The sequence below is a fragment of the Ceratina calcarata genome, unplaced genomic scaffold (assembly GCF_001652005.2).
Source record: "Ceratina calcarata isolate Rehan_Ccalc_2016 unplaced genomic scaffold, ASM165200v1 scaffold111, whole genome shotgun sequence".
Classification (NCBI taxonomy): Eukaryota; Metazoa; Arthropoda; class Insecta; order Hymenoptera; family Apidae; genus Ceratina; species Ceratina calcarata.
In genome coordinates this window covers 375770-397337 of record NW_017132019.1, presented here as the reverse complement: position 1 = coordinate 397337, position 21568 = coordinate 375770, and the positions used below count along the sequence as shown (strand labels likewise).

General features: G+C 46.2%; 1 protein-coding gene across 1 annotated transcript; it reads left to right on the top strand.

The window, feature by feature from the left end:
- The first annotated feature begins 581 nt into the window (after positions 1-581).
- On the top strand, positions 582-13660 carry wg (Wnt family member 1 wingless). Its single transcript, XM_026811305.1, has 4 exons — positions 582-1045; positions 4836-5098; positions 11961-12235; positions 12463-13660. The coding sequence occupies exons 1-4, from the start codon at positions 945-947 to the stop codon at positions 13018-13020; spliced, it is 1197 nt and encodes a 398-aa protein (XP_026667106.1). The 5' UTR covers positions 582-944; the 3' UTR covers positions 13021-13660.
- The last annotated feature ends 7908 nt before the right edge of the window (positions 13661-21568 follow it).

Here is a 21568-nt window from a genome sequence, read left to right as displayed (position 1 = left end):
TATACTTGTCCGTCGAAGGGTATTGGTTCTCCAGGTCGGTACCGTACCCCCCGAGATCGAGCGAAAGAGAAGGAAACGACGAGTCTCCCCTTGGCTTGGCGCGTACGTACTCCCGCGGGTCGACGCTCGTTCGCTGCTCGCTTGCGCGTACGTTCGGTTCGATCGGACGATCGATCTCGCGCGTGCACTCGCCTTGTTGACACGCGACGAAGGTTACGCTAGACGCTGTATCTGGGACCAAGAGGGATCGGGAGATACGGAACGGGACACGAGAGGAAACGACAGGAGACGGACAAGGAGAGTAAGCTAGATCGGAGCGGAGATTCCCTGACTGACTGGAACTACCTATCGCCGGGGCATCATCGTTGACCGGGAACAGTAGAAGCGACGGAAAACGTCGAAGGAGGGTTGTCAGGTATCCTTCGTGCCTCTCCCACCACTTCTGATTCGGCGAGAACCCGGTGAAGGGTGACACCCACCCTTCGAAAAAAAAAAAAAATCCCTCGGGGGGTGAGTTTCGGACCGGAGACCGTCGCACGACCCGCTCTGCCAACTACAGTCACTCAACGGCCTGTCAGCGTTACGGTTCTTGCGATCGAACTGCCACCTTTGACAGCTAGCGTCGTCCACTCTACTCCTGCGTTACGCTTCGATCTGGACACAGGCCGCGCAGGACAACAAGCTACTGCCTCCTTCGTCCTACCGTCACGGGATTCCCTCATCTGATCACGTGCAATGTCTGCGACGATGATTTGAAGTTCTCGAGTGTGGACAAACGCTTGTAGATAATTATTATGTGCGCGACACCGGTTATGACGAGCGTCGTGTGATGTTAACGACTCGGTGAGTGGACAATTGGTGCGTGGTGTTTCGAACAAAAACATCGATAGACAGGAACGGCGGAAAAAGTTAAGCTCGTTCGCGTATTTAAAAAGAGAAGAGTAATGAGACTTTGGGTGATCATCGGCGCCCTGGCGGTGGCGATCCACGCGTCCATCGCTGAAATCACCAGGAACAAGAACCGTGGCAGGGGATCGATGTGGTGGTAAGTAAAATTGATTTAAGATCCAACTGTGAATCATACAGAAACCGAACTGGATAGTAAATTTCATCATATGCGAAAGTTTATAAAAAAAAAAAAAAATGGTTACTGAATCAGCTTAGTTTCTGACTGACTGCTGTATGATGTATGATCGATCTCGATCGTGCGTGCTTCGTTCCATTAAAAAGATTCAATTTGCTTTGACGTCTCAGCGGGAGATCGACTACTTTTGCGCGCTAGTCGTAGCTACCTTTCCAGGTTAATTGCATCGCACCAACAGTCGCGTTAACACCTGTCTTGTATCTTTTATTGAGAGGCACTACCGCTAGCGGTGGCAACGATACACGCGTGCGCGCGCGCCTTCTTATTAATTCATTAATCACAGGCTGCGACTTATTCGTTTCGATCCAGTCAATGATTTCTCTTGATTTCTCTCAGCGGCTTTCGTTACAGAACACAAGCCGGCTCGCGTTCGCGTCGTCGGAACAAGAAAATGCTCGATGGATATTAGATAATGGCTAACTTCATTAGCCGGGTAATAAATAATACGCGCTGCGCGGCGTCGGTTGCGTGCGCGCGTTCGTTGCGCCCGTTTAACAAACCGAAAGAGATAGTCGCGGAAATATCCACATAACGATAAAGTGCAGGCTATAAATCAAGTCCGCACTACCCCCTCTTTTACACTTTTTGTTCTCCCCCTCCCAGCCACCCCATCGAGACCATTTTTCTTAACCGCGTTGATTTAAAGCGTACGTTCGTCCAGAATGAAATTATTACCTACGAATTAATTAATCTAATACGAGTCGGACTTAGCGTGGGCACACGAGATCGCGAGAGTCCTGCCTCGAATTTCACAGCCGACAGTAATTTATCGTTGCCTCTGTCGGCGGAAGGCGAATTGACTTTTCGGTGGATTTATGTTGTACACGTATCTATACGCGTCGGCTGTTGAAACCTGTCGCTCGTTTTCATCGTAGATATCGCCGACAAATTTCTAATGTATTCGCTGCTAACGGAGTAATAGTTATCACGTTGTATGAAATAAGCGACAAGCGATCTTGGGTGGGCTGTTTCAATCTTAGAAATCAGAAACATTAATCAGAGATACGAGATATTGACACAGAGTCAGTTTATAGAAGTCGGTAGGTTATTTGGATCGAGCAACTATTTTAATATTAATTGGTATTAATTATGAAATTTAATTTTGTTAATTGTTCTATCCAAATTGACTTTAGCCTTTCAATTGAAGGTGAACCATTTGTGAAGCCTTCGGCTTTGATCGCGCATTTCGATAGACGCGAAGTCGATCGATTGAATGAAAAAGACGTCGTCGAGTCGAAGACGTTTCGAATCGGAATCGTGACATTCGAACCTGATTCGTAACGTTGTCGTTCTGCACGACGCAGTCACGAGGGTACGTGCTCGCGACGTGAAACTTGTACCTAGAAACCGTACATACCATAAAAAATAAAATCTAATATCATTTTCTTTAATCATCTTAATCGTTACACCGTAAAAATAACATATTGAAATTTCATTGTAACATCGCTAAATCAAGTTCTGTGTAAGTCAGCGACAATTAAAGTTAGTAAAAATGGCAAAAATTATAGGGAACTTAATTCGCGATAATTCGCGCTAAATTTAATATACACTTTTGTCACTGGTTAGCGCGTGGCATCGGGGGATCGTTATTAGCCCACTCCAACCGATAAATTATTTTCGTTCGTGGTGGCGTGTCCGCTGGCAGAAAACACGTGGATGAGGTTTACGAAGGAGAAAGATAGAACGAAAGAGAGATAAAGCGAAAGGAATGAGAAGGGCCAGGAACCGGGCAAGGCAGGATCGTCGAGAATCGTCCCTGAGCTTTCTGCCCGACGTAAATTACAAGCAATAGATATATCCTAACCGGTCCGGAGAGCGCGGCTTATTTATGGACATCGTTTATCGAATGCATCGTATAAACGTTCCAACTCGTGCTTGCTCGCTCGTCCGCTCGCGTAGACCCGCGAATTCGTCGTGACGCGGATTTTGCGCATCGACATCGACAAAAAGAGATTATACGACGCGAATACTGACCGGTGACGCCACGCACACGGCATCCGGTCTCTTTGGTTAATTATCGCGCGTGCTTCGCCCGGGATTCCATCGATCCTACCAAATTCTTGCATCGGCCGCAAATACCGACCGGTTTGACAAGACGAATTATGTACCACGGAATCACTTACTTCTTGTACTGAAATGCGGCATGTGTAGCCGATAGAATAAAAATTGAATTGCTTGAAAGGAGACCATTTCTATCGATAGATACTAATTTAGGAGACTTGATCAATGCGTTTTATCGAATACGCGGATACTACTTTAAACGTCGGAAATAAATTTAAAGAAACAAGCTGTTTCACGCAATCAGCCTAGACTGTGTCGCTTCCCGCGTTAATAAAATTGAAATATCGAGCGGCCGCCAATGGAGCCAAGCACTTTTCGACTCGCTCCGTAACTTGGCCCCGCGTGGCCACTGGCTTTTACGAGCGGGCGCATCGTTAATTCGGTTTATTTAAACACGAGCCGAGGAGACTGTCAACGAGAGATCTCGGTCGCAGCCCAGCTGCGGTTTTTCGCGTTGTATTTTATCTTCCCGTTGGGCTCTTGTCTCTGTTAGGTGTCAAGAACCCCGTTGACAACGGGCCCTTGACGTAGACACGACGGGACGGATGATTAGCTGTTTATCAGTCGCCGCGACGATGGATCCGATCCCTGCTCCCGTTGCGAGCTATTTTTTGAATCTAGCGCAGCTACCGATCCTCGGCTCAGAAAAAATAAGCAAACGTTGCAAGCGATCGTAAACGAGCGCAGCTCCTTCCGCGTACGAAATAAGATTGTGCCCGGCGATGCCGTTTCGTGGCTCCGTGCGACGATTCGCTTAAAGTTTGCACGTTCTTCCCACGAAGGAGGGACGAACACGCGGGCAGAGGCGCGCTCTTAAAGCGTTTTTCTGCGCGACGCTCGATCGATCGAGACGCGAATTCTTTCGCAGGCAGCGGACTCGCGCGGCAGCTTGATTTATATATATGCGGCTACCGTTGACCGAAACTGTTGAACCAGTTTCGTCTTTCGAACTAATCCTTCTCTTCGTCTCTCTTTCCTTCTCCGTTACGTCCATCCTTCCCTCTCGCTCTTTCTCGTATCTCGCATCTCTCTCTCTCTCTCTCTCTCTCTCTCTCTCGCTTCCCGCTTTAAACGCACCTTCGTCGTTTTTACGCGTGAACCAAATTAGCGTCGTGCGCACGCACGATAAATGTCAATGACGCGATCACGACCGACGATCGAGCCATTTCACACGATTCGATATTACGCAAGAACCGATCCGTGATTTCAGTATCTATCATCACGATATATCACGTAATACATTATCTTTGTTCTTCAACGATATGAAAATGTAACATGTTTTTAATAGATGCGAGGCGAATTAATGTAATTAAAAAGTGTAAAACGTCCGAAGAGATTCACAGTTTAGCTATATAGTTTAGCTCTGTTTGCTTTGATGCTACGCGTGAAAACGCAACAGTCTTCGCCACGCGGTACGCTTTTAAGACACAAGAATCATTCGCTGTCAAAACTGTTCGTTAACACGATCCCTGTTTGAAAGGGCGTCTTTCGCGCGGCGCCTGCTACATCACAGGGCTTCCTCCCGATCAGATTGTCCCCTCTTCGTCTATCCCTCCCGTACGAGGCTCGCCCTGGACGAACTTGAAGGCATAATCCGTGGAATCTAAAGCGGGGCAATTTTTCTTCGCAGGGGAATCGCCAAAGCGGGAGAGCCGAACAATTTTTTACCAATGTCTCCGGCGTCGCTTCACATGGACCCGACAGTGTACGCGACCTTGAGGAGAAAGCAGCGTAGACTGGCCAGAGAAAACCCGGGGGTACTGATGGCCGTGGCCAGGGGTGCGAACCAAGCGATTGCGGAGTGCCAGCATCAGTTTCGTACTCGGAGATGGAACTGTTCTACCAAGAATTTTCTCCGTGGGAAAAATCTGTTCGGAAAGATCGTCGACAGAGGTGAGCACGCGAATTCTCCTTTCTCTCTGCTTGCCTGAATGCAACCACTTTTTATCTTTACACCAGCCACGGGATTCTGCGGCTGTTCTCATTTTCTTTTTACGATTCTGTTAATTATGTACGTATAGGCAGTGGACAATTCTATTGAAAGATAAGTATTGTCAATTATACAAACTCATAAGTAATTAACAGTAACTTGATAAAGTGTCGGTAAATATCTCAGTGCAACTATGTTAGTTTTAACGAGGAACCTCTTATGCTGATGTTCACTCTCACTTATACGATCGTATTTATGTATACCTAACTCATTCGATTTTGGCTCCAAATAAGTATAGACAAGTACGCGTCATAGTTAACAGCATATGGCAAACGATGTGTATGCAGGGAAAAATACAATGAGTTAGGTGCGCATACATCGATTTCCCAGAGTCACGTTCGCAGTTTTCATCACACGTTCATATTACGCTCACAGCGGCAATCATACTATCGACATTTCAATTTGTATTCTCGATTCTTCGGTTTAACACAAATACACAACGATCCTTCTCAATTTTTCCATTCAACACGATCACATCAAACGATTATCCTGACATCTTAATTATACAATTACCTAACGTCTTACGATTCTCTCGATCGTTTTTAATCGAAGATAAATCAATTCAACGGTGAAACTCGTATTCCAATTACTTTTGAACGTAAACTTATCTTTGTCGAAATTTGCAATCAACTGTAGAGTTGGCTAACATTTCTGCGAAGGCCAATCTTTTTTCGTTGATCCAGCTATTCCGAGACTAGTCGAGAAGAATCGAGATTCGCGATAAAACAGGCACGTATATACATATACATAACGGACCATAAGGTGGACTCGTTCCACGTTCCAAAAAACGGCCCATTGTCCGTAGTCGTCTCTGACAACCGGTATTCCCGATAGAGATTTACAGAAGACGTAGTTTCAAAAAATAAAAAGTAGCCAATGAGATGGGAAGCTGAAAGAAACGCGAGGTCCTCGAAATCGCAAATTCGAACTTTACCGCGGCTGGTTAGCGATTGATCTACATTAATTGATTACTAGTAAAATTATAAACGAGTTACGCATAGGAAATCCATATTAGCATCTGATAATTCAGATTTTAATCCAAATTATATACACGTATCTTTTCTAATTCTAGTATGAATAATTTAAGTAGTATAAGTAGTTTCAATATAAATAATTTTAGTATAAATATTTATTCTTAATGAAAGTTAGTGTGGTATAAATTAATGTATCTATCAGAAATTATTTAACGTTTAACGAGGCTCGAATTTGTAATTGTCTCTCATTTCTCAACTGCTTGTTGCATATCTGGCTTGTTTCACGATACATACAAAACACTAGTAGTAATCACTGGCAATGCTCGAGCATCGTCTGTGCTGTGTAATCATCGTACATCGACAGAGGCCGTTGTCTCTGGTCGATCATGATACGTCATCGATAAACGAGGTGATCACCGAATAAGCTATACAAAGCGGCCGGGTTTCAACGCGGTAATATCGTTAGCCGATCGATTCGTGAAGCACCGTTAGGAAAGGCTGACCCTTTCGCCGTGTAATTAAGGTACACAAATAATTAGATTACGGTTAGTTAGTTGTACGCGATAATTTGTCGAGGAGTAAATCGGTCACTAAGACGACCACGCGACGGCCGAGCCCTTCCCTCTGTCGATAGGATTGAGTATTTACTTCATCGGATGCGCGAGTTAAAAATCATAAATCCGAAACCATGAAAAATCTTTATCTCCGGTAAATCGGGTTAAGAGCTTTGCGCAGCTCGGAATAATTAAAAGCTATTTCTTTTTTCAAATGTTTGAATGAATGAGCAAATCGGAGCTCCGATTTCATAAATCGACGGATTAGAATTAATTTACAAATTGCATTATTTTTCTGTCAGATTTAAAGTCTAAGGGATAAATAATTACAAGAGGATGAATTGTATTCAAACCGCGCTACTACAAATGTTGCGTACCCATTTGACAAGGGGACCGGAGGACGACAGTCGAGGACGACAGGGTGTCGCAGGACGACGCGACACGACCGAGGGTTGTAATAGAAACGGATGTATATAGAGTAGGGGATAAGGGAGGATTGGGGAGAAGGAGAGGAGCGAGGGGATTAAAAGGGGCGTGCCCTTGGTCCGAAGGCCCACGGGCACGTGCCCTCACCGGCCAGATGTATGTTTTGCAACCTGATAATGGACCTTCACGTACCAGTTCTGGCTCCCCTGCGGCTCTTTTAGATCTCCTCGTGGCGATTGTAAGCCGAGCTTTTTCGCTTGGACCGCCACCGCCCCATTGCCAGGCCAGTGTGTCCCCATATGGCCACTTATCGCGCTGGTAAAACTGTGAAAAGAAAAAGAAAAGAAAGAAGCATCGGGATACAAAATAGCGGAGATGGCAGAGATCGTTGCTCTCACGAGGTTCCTCGCGATCCTTTCGGCGCTAGCTTTGCGTTCTCCAACTACCGCTCGACTAATGACAATCTGACGGATCCGACGTGTTCTTTAAACAAGCAACTTTGCAACAATGTTTAAAACTAATTCAATAGATGTTCTAGTTGTTGTAATGAAAGTGACGAGTATTGAAGGATTGAAAAACGCACGAGGTCGTATTACAAATGAAAAACGTGTGCTTATTTCCCATCGAATCGAGACATTCCTCGACAGGAACTCTATGAAAAGGGTCGTGACCTTTAACCCGTTTGCGGATCGTGCCCGACCAGGAAGGACCAGTTTCTCCGTGACCCCATCTCTCTTTACCTCGCAACCGACTCGTATCTTTTGTCTTCCGAACCGATCTACGAGATTAGATCTAGTCGGGACTGTTCGTGTGCAGGGGAAACGCAGATCGCTATCGCCGATCCGTAATGCTCGCGCGTACTTTACTTGTACCTATTTGGAGATCGAGGAGGGGACCTGACGCGCAGACTGGTCGTCGCGAACCTAAACGGTCGTTCTCGGATTATGGCAGAGGGTTGCACGATTACACCCGATAATTACAACTTCTCCCTTTACACATTTTTTGTCAGCTGTGCACGATATTTCGCCGACACATTGGCAACGGACGTTAAGTCACAGACACTCAGACAGAATTTCAATCCAATTTGACTTACAAGTTCGAATTTCTACAATACACATTATATAATATATGGATCTACCGAAAATCTCTCAGTTCTGTAATTGTTAAACTGTCAGAGAATTTAGAAAGGAAATAATAATACAGGAAAACTTAATTTTTTATATAAAAACAATTTGAACTCGAAAATTCAGAATACGACTCTCCCAAAAATCCGGAAAGACTTCGATACTTTTGAAGGTGTTTGTACTCGATATTATAGCTGGTAGTGAGTAGGTTCGCGGCCTGTAATCATTTCGCCGCCAAGAGCCACCTACCGCATCGGTGTCTACCCTTGGCCGTCTTCCTCTCTCTTATTTTCCCTCGGTTTCTCATCTCCTTCTTCCCTCTCCTTTTCCCCGAGGCGCGCATCGTTCCGAGGTGTTGGTCTGGCGTGGATACCGAACCGAGTTCCACCTAATTGCTTTGTAAACTGCAAATCCCGCGATTGGACCTCCGTGCCTCGCGTTTTTCCTCCAGTTCATGGGAGCCAACGGTAATCTCTTCACAAATGTAATTCACTCTCACTTCGAGTAATTTCCTCTCTGTTTTGTGAGTCAAATAAAGTAGAGTTTTTACAAGATATCGAAGGTTCATATTGATGTCATCTGCTAAGTTTTTTAATTTTAACAAGTATTCAATTTTGCAATAGATTGCGTACATATGTACGTATACAAAACATGAATTAATGGACGATACTCGTGGATCTGGAGGCCATTTGCAGGGGAAATTCGCAGATCGATATCGAAACGGTGTGGCGCGCGAGCGTCGCGTCTTATACGGAGACACGTCGTCGAGTTTTTGCGACGGCGTTACGCCGCCATAAATCGTGGCCTATGATGGGCTACATGTGTTGACGGCACGCCACGATTTCTTGCGAAAACGTGAGCCGCGAGCCAATGGGTCCTGCCTGACCATTCCTCCTCCCCTGGTCGGGCCATCGGTACCATCGTGATTTTTACATCTTGTTTGCTTCCACTTGCTCGCAGAAGCAACGGCGAGTTCCCGCGATACACGACGCCTATATGGCGGTCGCGTTTTCGCACCCCTCCTCTTCGCTTCTCCTTTCTGCACTTTTGCATTCAACCGATGCAAGCCGGTCGATGCAGTTTTTCGTGGACCGATCCACGGCGCGGACGCATTGACGTTCGTGATTTCTTCGAAGCATCGTCATCTGGTAACGCCGTTGAGGATATCAGCGAATAAAGGTGTCATACGAATACCTATTCGTTTTATTAACATTATTATACTATGTCTTCATCCTAATAGAAATCCTAATAAAATCGCTCGCAAATAGAAAAACATTCATTGCGAGAGCAGAACTTTTTAATTAATCTGTATTTTGTTAATAATACACATAAGATTTGGTTGGACGTAACAAATTTTTTTAGGCAATCATTTCCAGCGATGCTATCATCCATTGAATTTCAATCAAGAGAACGTCCGCCGTAAAACCTCGCTCGCCTTTCAAATCTCGATCACTATTAAGGTCTCGCGATTAAGGTTTTTTCTCGGGCGAACAGGTATGTGCCGCACCGCACCGTGCCGGTGATCCGGAGCGCAAACGAGCCAGGACTTTCCAACTATGCGACTGTTTGCCTTGCGGCAACGAGAGCCGAGCCTTCCACCTTGCTCGCGCTATTTGCACAGCTCGATAAAGCGAACGTCAAACCGTTTATCGCGCGCCGAACGTCCGCGCCGCGGCGAACAAACAACACGCTTTCGGATTATCGTTTGTCCTGTTCACCTCGATAACGATTCCTCGCCTTAAAAAAAAAAGCCATACTTGCAGTTTTCCTTAGGCTCGGACCCTTATCTCCGCCATCCGGTTATTTAACTATCGTAAAATCTTGGGCGAAAACGATCGCGTGCTATTCGTATGTACTCCTACTCATACGTTCCATAAGTCCTCGTTCTCTGACCGGATAGAAGGTTCCGAGTATCGCGATGACTTCATCGCGTGCATAGCATTGGGGGAAACGTTTTCACGAGAAAAACCTCCCACCGGCCGTGTAATCCTCTCGGTCATGCCAGTCCGAGATGATGAGAAATAATATCTGGAACCGATGAAATTTCGGGGATGCGCAACTCGGGGATAACGCGGTGGAACGACGTAAATCTTGCGTTTCCACTTGGAGCAGTCGAGTTTACCTGGAGGCTGGAAAGGGACCTCGCTTCCGTCGACCTCCGTTCTAGCCTCCGGTGTTCGCCTTCGATTCGGGGATTAGGGAAAATCGTTTCTTGCTTCTTTTCTTTTCTCTCCATTCTTACTTATCTACGTGAGGCCTCTCTTTCTCCCCTTTTTTGACTCGTCGCCCAGTAGAGCGCGTGAGACGCGGACGTGCGCGAAAAACGCTCGTGACGAATGCGGATCTACCTTCGAAATTTCACGCGGTCGATTATCTCCCCGGTTTCTTTTTCCATTAGGGACTACTGGACGGTTTGACGTCTCATTTTGACTCCGTTTCTCAGTGTGCACTTAAACGTAGACCCTACCTTACTTCTTCATTACATAGAAACTTTCTCAAGTGGCTTAATGCTTCTATTACTTCTAATGCACAGTAGTACTTTCTTTTGTATTCCTCTATTATAATAAACTTTCCAACTAAACGATTTTGATTGAATGACTTTTTGTACAATTATGTACACATACTTATTCATATATCACTGGAGAAAATGCAAGTATGTAGTTTTAATGTTATAACAGACTGTCAACCACTCACGGTCCGTTCTCAGTTCTTTAAATTATACGTATTTACGTTTGCACACGTGTTACATGTACATAAGTAAACGATGGAACAAACCGAGAGTAAACCGTCAGAGGAATGATAATGTGAATCCTAAGCCTAAACAATCAATTGACTTGCGATATGGACAGATTATTCTGAGACGACCATGCAACACGCCATAATGCATTATACGTATATTCGTTTGATCGTAAAGACGGCAATTTGCAAAATGATCCGAGCCTTTTCTTTATGAGTTATTCTTGCGATACATATACATACATGTACATCTCACGTATATGTCTATCTCTTGTATTGCATGGTCGGCTGGTCTTAAAGGTGCCGGCAGGCACCTGCGCCTTATGCAGATAAGGTCGAGGTGGCTCTCGGGTCAGCCCACTCAGTGTTAAGGTCGTCTTCCCTCTTTGCTTCCCGTTCTCTCCGGCACGTCGTGCCGTTCTTTTCGTCTCTCCTCTTCCACGGGAACGTTACACCGCGCCACGTCCCTCTCCCTGGCCTACGGCATCGTGGGTTCCTTCCACACCTGCGCGGAGAGGATCTCGCGTGCTCAGGTAGTCCTCGCGAAGGATTGAGACGTTCCCTTCTGACGTCATCGCCCTTGTCCTCCCACGTTAAACGCAAGTCGCATAAGTTTTGTCCCGAAAGGATGATACGCTTTATACTTTGATTTTCAAAATCACGAGGACTGTTCATACATCTTATTTTCTATATCTATTCTTTTAACAGATTTTTCAAAATATTCTTATCCACTTTTGCGTGTTCAATTAATTTGAAATCAGTGACTGCACTTAGTGACAGACACTTGCCTCGCGATATTCGTAGTGAAAAAGGTGTTGAATTAAAAACGCGTCATAACCGTAAGCGAAGCTCGGACGCAACAATTGTTCGGTAAAGAAAATGAACTCGTCAGACGGCCGATCGATCTCTGAGTAGTAACATATGTAACAGTGTCGCGTGCAATGGTTACAGGTTGTCGAGAGACCGCCTTCATCTACGCCATCACGAGCGCGGCTGTGACTCACAGTATCGCGAGAGCGTGCAGCGAGGGCAGCATCCAGTCGTGTTCCTGCGACTACACCCACCAATCGCGGCCACCATCCGCGGTCGGTGACTGGGAATGGGGTGGCTGTTCGGACAATATCGGTTACGGGTTTAAGTTCTCCCGCGAATTCGTCGACACTGGGGAACGAGGCCGAAATCTTCGAGAGAAGATGAATTTGCACAACAACGAAGCTGGTAGAGCGGTGAGTGTCATTTTACGAAATTTTGTTTAATTATTGTTTTCTTATATTCAATCCAAATTTGTACTGTTTATCTCGCTTGGAATCGTAGTTGGTAGAATGGAATTCCATCGCTAATATAAGATATTTCACTAGATTGATTTGATTAATTGTATGGGCTTTCAAATAAAATCTCTTGGAAGAAGGGGAATGAGTGAATCAAGGCAAACTTTTGTTCATATTTGTTACAGCACGTGTCGTCGGAGATGCGACAGGAATGCAAGTGCCACGGTATGTCCGGTTCCTGCACGGTGAAGACCTGCTGGATGAGGTTGCCGAATTTCCGCGTGGTCGGCGACAATCTGAAAGACCGTTTCGACGGCGCTTCCAGGGTGATGGTGAGCAATTCGGATCGTGTCCGGGGTAACGGGAACGTGATCGTGAGCAACTCTGCGAGCAACTCAGTGCACGGCCACCGCGAAGGTCTGGGTCGTCGGCACCGGTACAATTTCCAGCTGAAGCCATACAACCCGGAACATAAGCCACCGGGTCCGAAAGACCTAGTCTATTTGGAACCGTCGCCGCCGTTCTGCGAGAAGAACCCGAAACTGGGAATCCTCGGCACTCACGGTAGACAGTGCAACGACACGAGCATCGGCGTCGACGGCTGCGACCTGATGTGCTGCGGAAGAGGGTACAAGACCCAGGAGGTGACTGTCGTCGAAAGATGTGCATGCACGTTCCACTGGTGCTGCGAAGTTAAATGCCAACTCTGTAGAATCAAGAAGACGATACACACGTGTCTGTAGGCCGCTCTCTATTCATTATCTTTCGTTCTCTAGATACTAGATACTTCCTTCCTGGAGAAGGACGTTTCCGTAGTTCTTATCGCTGTTTAAAGTGTTCACGAATTCTGGATGTTAACCTTACTGTTAGAACAGCTGTAAATTTAACGATTGTTTTCTATCCCGGACTTATAGTTCTAATTAAAAACTCAGGCAACTGCTGACTGGAAATACGAACACTAGGCGGACTCTGAGAACAGACTTCGAACAGTCACGATTTACAAGACAAGGTGGGTTCAAAAGATCCCATCGCAATTTCGCGTTCGGTTTCAATTTCAGGTTCAAAACCGAATTTCGACGAAACACTCCTTTTTAGGGGATTGCTCCCTATTTCCCAGTATTACGCGAGGCGATCGAAACCCTGTATTTATTACGACGTTCCACGGACACGCGTACTAAAGACTGAGACTGTGAGAAACATTGTTTGTCGTGTCGCGATCGTAAGCTTAGGTATAAAACGAGTCTAAATCTAAATTTGTACATAATCATCCATTCCCTCTTCGTTTTCCATTTCGCTTTAAAATCTCGCCACCCTCTGACGAGAGGGAGGGTGGGGGGAGGAGGGGCACTACCTTGTGAGATTCGTTTTTAAATTCGTTATTTATTCCGATCCCGAAGGATCGCGTACTTGTATATACCTGCATAGATGATAGTTATAGATAAATATAAATATTATATAAATTTACAATGTAAATGTATAAATATACATATATTTTTGATTAATCGTGTTTGCCGATGTTTGTAAATAAAAATCGGACACCGCCGAGACCGAAGTTCCTCGAGGAGCGAGTAAGTAAATTATTTTTCTACACGCCTTCTTTTAGCCCCCATTAAAGACGTTGCTTTCGGCTCGCGGCTATCCCGTAGGATTAGAGGAACCATTAAGCCCAGTGTTAAGATTCTCGCCCGGACTCGTTCCCCGAGCAGGAGAACGGTGATTTACGTTATTTCTACGCACAATGAACACTCTTCCTCTCTCTTTTTTTTTTTACTCGACCCTTTGTAACTTATACAGAATGGATGAATATGAAGTGGAAATAAAACGATCATGACAGAGTTGAAAAACTGATTATTATAATTTCCTGCCTTTCCCATCATTTTCGAAGCCGAATTATGAAACAGATATGACGTTTTTATATATCCATCTGATCGTCCAAGTATCTTATTACATTGACAGCCGGAAGAGGGATGAGAATTGAGAGGACGGAAATACTGTTCGTCATTTCGTCGCCCTCACGAGTGGAATCAAAGTGTCAGGCGAAAATGAAACTACAACTACGGTGGTGTTGGCCGAGCCTGGACACCGCGAAGTATAGCCGACTGGTTCCCCAGCTGGACGACTTCATAACTCCTCACCGGGCGAATACATATCGTGGGAGGCCCGTATCCTACCGAGGGAGAGAAAGGGAGAGAGGACTGGTTCGTTCGACTCTTCACCCCTTCCTCTCGACTCTTTCCTCATCCCACACCTTCACCTCCTTCTCCTCCCCCGCGGCCGTTTCCCATCGCGTTCTCTTCTTCTTCCTACGTTTCTATCTTGTTTCGTTTCCCCATGGCCGCGCGCTGCACGCGATGATAACGAACGAAGGAATCCCGCAGGAATCTCTGTACAGGATAAAAGGATTCTGACCGCATACGAACAGGCATCCGCGCTAATGGTTCCGACACTACTGGGCCCCCAACTACCTCCTCGGTCCCTTTTCTGTTCCTGTTCCTTCCTAACGATCGGTATTTCCACTTGTAAGCGCATTCCGTGAGATCGACCACGATCGAACGTTCGATGCTCGTTCATCGAGTGATCCACTCGCGATCTAAGCACGGTCACGCGTTCGCTGATACAATAACGCTTTTATCTGAAGAATTCCCATTGATTCGCGACTCGTGTAATGCCTTGAGACAGTTACTCAACACCAGCGTTTCGAATCTTTTTATATACAATATCTATCTTGTTTGCAAGTGACGTGTAATACCGCGTGCTTAGAGTATACTCTCCAATTTCTCGCAACGATGCATGAATAGATAGTGAACGTTTAATTCTATTGCAGGGTGAGGGCGTAAAATTTGTAATTTTCTATATCGTTGATGAAACAGTAACGTGAAATGATGCTGATGAAAATGTTGGGCGGTGTAAACGGATTACTCACTCGTGGTGAGCACACTGAAATGGGTCTAGCGACGTGATTGCGCGCGATGGAATTAGGTGGCACCAGGAAGGGGGTAGGTTTCGTCGCGATACTAAAACAAATTCTTAGCGAGCACGAGTCCTGGGGCTCCCAACGTCCCGGCAGACAAGAATCTCGAGCAGCCGGGCCACTTCTCACGGCGGCCCCTTTGATCTCCAACCGACCACCCCCTCGTCTCCATCATGGTCACTCGAGCACCGGCAGCCGCGACCGCCCTCCTTCGCCCAGCAAGCCTTTTTACCCGTTCCCGTTCCCGTTCCCGTTCTCTGCCACTCTCTATCTTTCTCTTCCTCTATACTCTATGCACATATACATACGTGCTGCGTAGCCTCCTTCTCCCCTCGTCACGCCAGCATCCACGGAAACCTCACAGAAATATGTATACCCGGACGAAGGCAGGATTCATTCAGTTTTACTATTATTACACATACCGTCACGCGTGCGTCGCTCGTTCCGCTCTCCGGAATCTTTCAAGGGATCCCGGAGCTCAACCCTAAACTGGATCTCCCAGGGATCTCAGCCGTGCCGCGTGCCAATCTTTTTATTTTCAGCAATATTCGTGTCAGATTTTTCACAGGATTATACATTGTCTCTTTTATGAGGGCGTGCTTGTCACCAAAATCGGACAAAGTTTTGTTCGAGGAAAAAACACGGCTGAAGGATTCTGCACAGTGTCATTTATTCATGCAAATATTGCAAATTACAAATAATACTTGAGGCATGGAATTGATAATAGTCGCTTCGAAGAGTTCTCTATCTCGTGCGATCATCGATCCTCAATTACGTGCGGCATACTTTGTTACATTGTTTCGTGATACGATCAGATATAATGCTCTCGTCAGATAAATTATAGCATAATATCCATTTTTTTATAACACAAAATGTTTGCAAAGTCTAATACATTTCATAATTGAAAATTTAAGATTGTCCCGATTAATAAGGAAGGGAAAAAATGAGGTTTCGGCGCGAGGTGTCTGGATAGAGGCGAAACAAACGAAGGAAACTTTTAAGGGTTAGGAGAAGTCGGGTTGGGAACGATAAAATCGGGGCCAGTGGAAGGCGGGCAAAACGGCACGCGGCGCGTCGTGGCCGATCACACGCGCGTGGCATCCCTGATGCGGCCCCTCTTGTTTCACGAAGTGACGACGAGCGCCTGTCTCTCAGGGGCCCCCGATTGTCAACCTCGTGGTCTGAATTTCGTATTCGTCGGGCATAATGAGACTCAGATGCTGGCCCAGCTCGAAGAAGACGAATCCTCTCGCGAGTATACCGTGAGAGGATTCTGACTCCGACTCTGGGCTTCGGAACTTTTGCCAATTCGGCATCTTTTTTCAGGACTTGTCCCGAGCCATAAACGCGCGCATTAAACGTATTCCAAATCTTAACAGCTACTCCCTTTTCTTTTTAGTTGAACAGATTCCGGCATTAATTCGAATCACATTTTATTAGCAAAGAAAAAACTGTAGATTATTAGTACGTACTTTACATAAATAAATTAAAAGCTTCGAAATAAGAAAATCTTATGCGAAGGTGAAAAAGATGTATCTGATAGTCAGGAATCCTAAGTCGATGATTTTAAGGTAACTAACCAAACCGTGTGAAAAGGTTAAAGTGACCGCGGAAGAGGAACACCAGGAAAATATTAGGAGGCAGAAGGAGTGGAAGAGAGAGATAGAAGAAGGGGAGAAGAACTGTGGCGTGCTACCTATTGCCCTAATCTCCGTCTCCCGTCCTCGGTCTCATCCTCGGTAGAAATTATTCTCGATAAAAAACGGTCGAGTAAATCAACTAATTTATCGTTTTTGCGAGTGGTAGGAAGGTGGACCGCGGACGCGTTCGCCGGAGCATAAGGCTGCCGGAATGGCAGGAATCCCTTTTGGCGGGTCTCGGATCTCGGTCGTCCTTTCCGAGGGCCCGTTCGTGGGAAAGAATATCGGCTGACGTTCGGGACCACACGGTCGAGTTATCGGTGTTTTGGCGTGTTATAAGGCCCCACTGATACTCTCCTTTCCCTGGTCCCCGAATTGGCTCGCGCGCGCGCGCGAGCGCGCACACACCTCTCTCTTTTACTTTCCTCTCCTCTCCTCTCCCGTGGTCGTCTTTGCCCGTTCCTTCCGCGGAACGAGCAAAGGGAATCTCCTTAGGAATCTGCGTCCCCGTCGACTGTGGGAACGAAAGCACGAGATCGCGATTTCTCCGTAGGTACACCGTGTTTCCGAAGCGTTCATTGACAACCAGATTCCTATCCTATCTAGTTTTATCTTCCTACGCGAAACCGTCTCTCTCTTAACGCATCTTCGTTCAGACTTCCAGTATCGATCCGGCTCTCTATTCGTTTGAACGTTGTATCATCTGCCAGTCTAGGTAGATAGTATTATGAAAAACTGATGAAAACATACATTGAACATAGGAAGATTGTTATCTCTAGAAATACTTCTCCCATACCGATTAATCAATGGAATGACGAGTCACGAGAACGGAAAACGTGATCGGTGGTGCACCAGAAAAGGGAAAGAGATCCTCTCGGGAGAGAATCAAGTCGGGACCCCGGGAGAGAGACGTTATTATTAATGTCGAGCAAAAACACCGAAATACATCATCCGGGCAGCGACGGCCACCTAAGTAGTCGGTCCGACACCGAGTCGGGAGGTTGAGAGAAGGTTCGGGAGGCGAGCCGGTATACACCAACACCGGGTCCACCTGGTAATTAATGGTTTTACGATATTGGAAATATCTTGTGCGAGCTCGGCTCAACAGAATCCGTTCAGGCGTCAAAACGAAAGGTTACGGTCCCCGCCTATCCTCTGCCCGGTTCCTCCGATATGACCGTTTTTACGATCACACAAGTCAACAAAACATTTTTTACAACTTTGGTAGTGAGAACTAACACACTTAATGATACAAGGGAGATCAAAAATATTCTTTAAAGTACAGAATCTATTCGATACATCATCTGCGCGCACGGTGGAACTTAAACAGACATCTTTTTATATGAATAACATTAATACTGATTTGCATTTGAATCTCTTCACAAGCTTTGAGTCATGTGTAAATCAATAGAGACGTTAAAAAGTCATCACATGTCGAGTGTCTTCATTACATTTTTATTTCTCGTCGTTCGCGAGCAGTGAGTAGAGAAGAGAGAAGATCGGGTTTACTTAATCTGGGCGAGAGTCGTATTCGATTCGACGTTGAGATGATCGGGAGCGAATACGAAGCGAGTGAAAAAGTCGAAAGCACTCGGGTGTGTACACGCGAGCTGAGGACCACCTGGTCACCCGAGGACTCGAGTCATTCTTCTGTCCGACGTTCGACGAACAAGAAGAAGCAGTCGTAACAGCAGCTACAGCAGCAGCAGCAGCAGCGGCGGCGGCGGCGGCGGCGGCGGCGGAAGAAGAAGGAGGAAAAGAAGAAGAGGAAGAAGAAAAGGAGGAACAGGGATTCCTGGTAAATTAGCATACACCGCCTCGGATCGGTGACTCCGTAGGTATCCGTGCCTCTTTGTTCTCACTTCGGAAGGAGATTCGCATAAACGTCGACGACCGGTCTTCTCGATTCTTCGCGAACGGGATCGCGAGTCCCGCGATTCAGACTCGCGATCACCGAGGCGAAAGCGGAACCGATCGAGGAACGAAGGGTGCAGAAAGGCGAAGCCACTCGGAGAAAGATCGCGGCTTAAACGAACGGAGAGGATGCGAGCGAACAAGGAGGAACGAGAGAAAAGAGGAGAGAAAGAAGAGAACGAAGGGCCCCGAGTGGACCCACCGCCGTGTTCCGCGAGCCTCGTAATTACACAGCAAGGCTGCCGCGAAGGAAAGGCGTCAAAATCATCCTCTCCTCTCCTCTTCTCCACGCCACTCACCCTGTCGATTTTATTGCCTTCGCACCCTTTCCCTCCGACCTACCGACCATTATCGAAATTGAAATTTCATCAATGGCCCGCGTCACGTAATCCTCCACGGAGCCACCCTCTGTTTCTTTATTGAATTATTTTCCGATAATTACAAACCAGCGACGATAATTCGAGTTTAATCGACGCAAGGAACGCTTTCGAGTTTTAGTCGAACCCTTCGATCTGCGATGGTGGAATCATGCTCGCGTCTCGCTATGCAGTGCGATAAAAACTTTTTCTCCATCCGTCCGGGGACGATAAAAATTAGGCTACTCGTCGGCGGTGTTCGGTTAATTTAAAGGTAATAGCCGAAATTAAAACGTGGGTTATCGTTTTGCGAAGCGGGGCTAACCCAAAGAGAACGGAGAGGAGAGTTTCGAACGCGACGGAGGAGATGACGAGGGCGTGCGAGATTGGAACGGAGGCGAGGAAAAAATCCCCTGCGGTCACAAAACAAAATGTCACGTAATTATCGCGGTAGGTGTTCCGTCTAAGGAGCAACGGAGAAGGAAGAGTTGTTCAAATGGCCGTCCTGCTCCACCCGGTAGGTATGCTCTCAGGCCGGGGGCAAAAAGTGCAGCGAAAACCACCGTTGGGATCGTAAAACGAGGCCGTTTATGAGATGGGACCGATGTGTTTGGAGGAGAGAGACCGTTTCCACCGGTCACCGTGTAATAAACATTCTCTAGCCTCCTAAGCTAGACGCATCAGGCCCCATTCAGTGCACCTGCACGCTGTTCAAGATTCTTTCTATATTCTGTTTGTCTGCTCGTATCTTCCTTTATATACTAACTACACTGACAATAATGAAAGACTACCAGATTTTAAACATCGTAACTACTATATTATATTAATAATTATTATCTTGGAACATACATTTAGTGTTTCCCAATCGACCAGAAGCGATGTCCAACATTCATGGAAAATATGAAACTATCTTGAAAGTCGCAAGAAACACGAGGCTCGTGCTTGTGATAATTCAACCGTGTCGCGGTCCATTCCGTCGACTAAGTGCCCGCATCCATATCCTTCCGATCGTGGGTGGACGCGCGACATGAGCCAAAAGCCACGAGAACAACCGCGAGACATGCCGTTGCACCATTCCCTGTGGATTTCCATTTTCAAACCGACTGCCGAGAAAAATGATCTACAATTAACAGAGTCAACGAGTACAGCGGTGCCTCTTTCGCGTTCTGCTCTAAAAATTCGCGACTCACGACGAAACGAACCACCGGAAGGATCCTCGATTGGACGCAGAAGGCGAAAGAGAAACGAGATCGGAATGGTAGACGCAGTGAGATCGGGGAGGTCCACGGACAACGGGAGATCGTGAATTACGTCCAAGCTTGGCCGTGGATCGATCCGAGGGATGTACGGAGTCAAACGTCGATCGCAGATGGAACGTTCGCGATAAAGAAACGATTCTCAGTTCCCATTCCCACCCACGGGACAGTGGTGGGTCCCCCGTTCACGAAAACAGCTTCATTAGGGGCTTTAGACGTCGCGTCGTTTCTCGATCAACGTCTATCACTAGCTCGATCACAACGTCTCAAGAACTTCGGTGATCAACGTTACATTTTCTACCTACCATGTCCTCGTTATTTGTACACTGTACGTTCTCATTACTTCTGTATTTCAAACTTCATTCACAAGAAATCTACGAAACTACCTACAATAATCTGTGTGGCAACAATAGAAATAATATGAAAGGTTTCTCCGAGTACCTGTTTTTTTTACTCGAAAGGCAGCCCTAAGCTAACAGTCTTCGTTCTCCATCCCTTCGTTCATTTTCGTGTTTACTCTCTTCCGGGATACAAACGATTATCGACGAAAGTAGATAAGTAAGAGAAATAAAGCGGAGGAGAAAAAAAAAGCAGAGAGGAACAAAAGATAACAGAGGATATGAAGAGGGGAAGCGAAGGTGACCTAGGTGGCAACGATCCACGATGATTCTTTATCTCGTGCTCTCATCGTTCCGTCGTCGCCCCACCTTAATTCACAGCCGGTCACGGTCATAATTCGCGTCTTACCTCGCGGTGTTTATGTACTTTTAATAATGCCTGATATCTCGTCGAGGCGCTGCTCGCTCGATCCCTCGGGACCCTCCTTTGGCCACCCTTCGCCTCACGCAGTCTCGGTGCACCCCGCTGCGCGCCCATGCGTGCTCCAAACGTGCCCGAGAAACTTTAGACCAACTCTGTTTGGCTCGTTCCCTCACGATACTCGTATGCGTTTTTGCGCGTAGTATCTCCCCGTTTTTCATAATTTTTTACAATTTCGTTGCATACAAGCGAGTCATAAAAATACATAATGAAAGATAAATTATATCATAATCTTTACGCGAATAGAATATAAACGGAAATAAAATAACTGTTTGATTTCTTAATAGAAGTTCTATGAAATTTCTTTGCACGAAGAGAGCGTACCCTCTCACTTT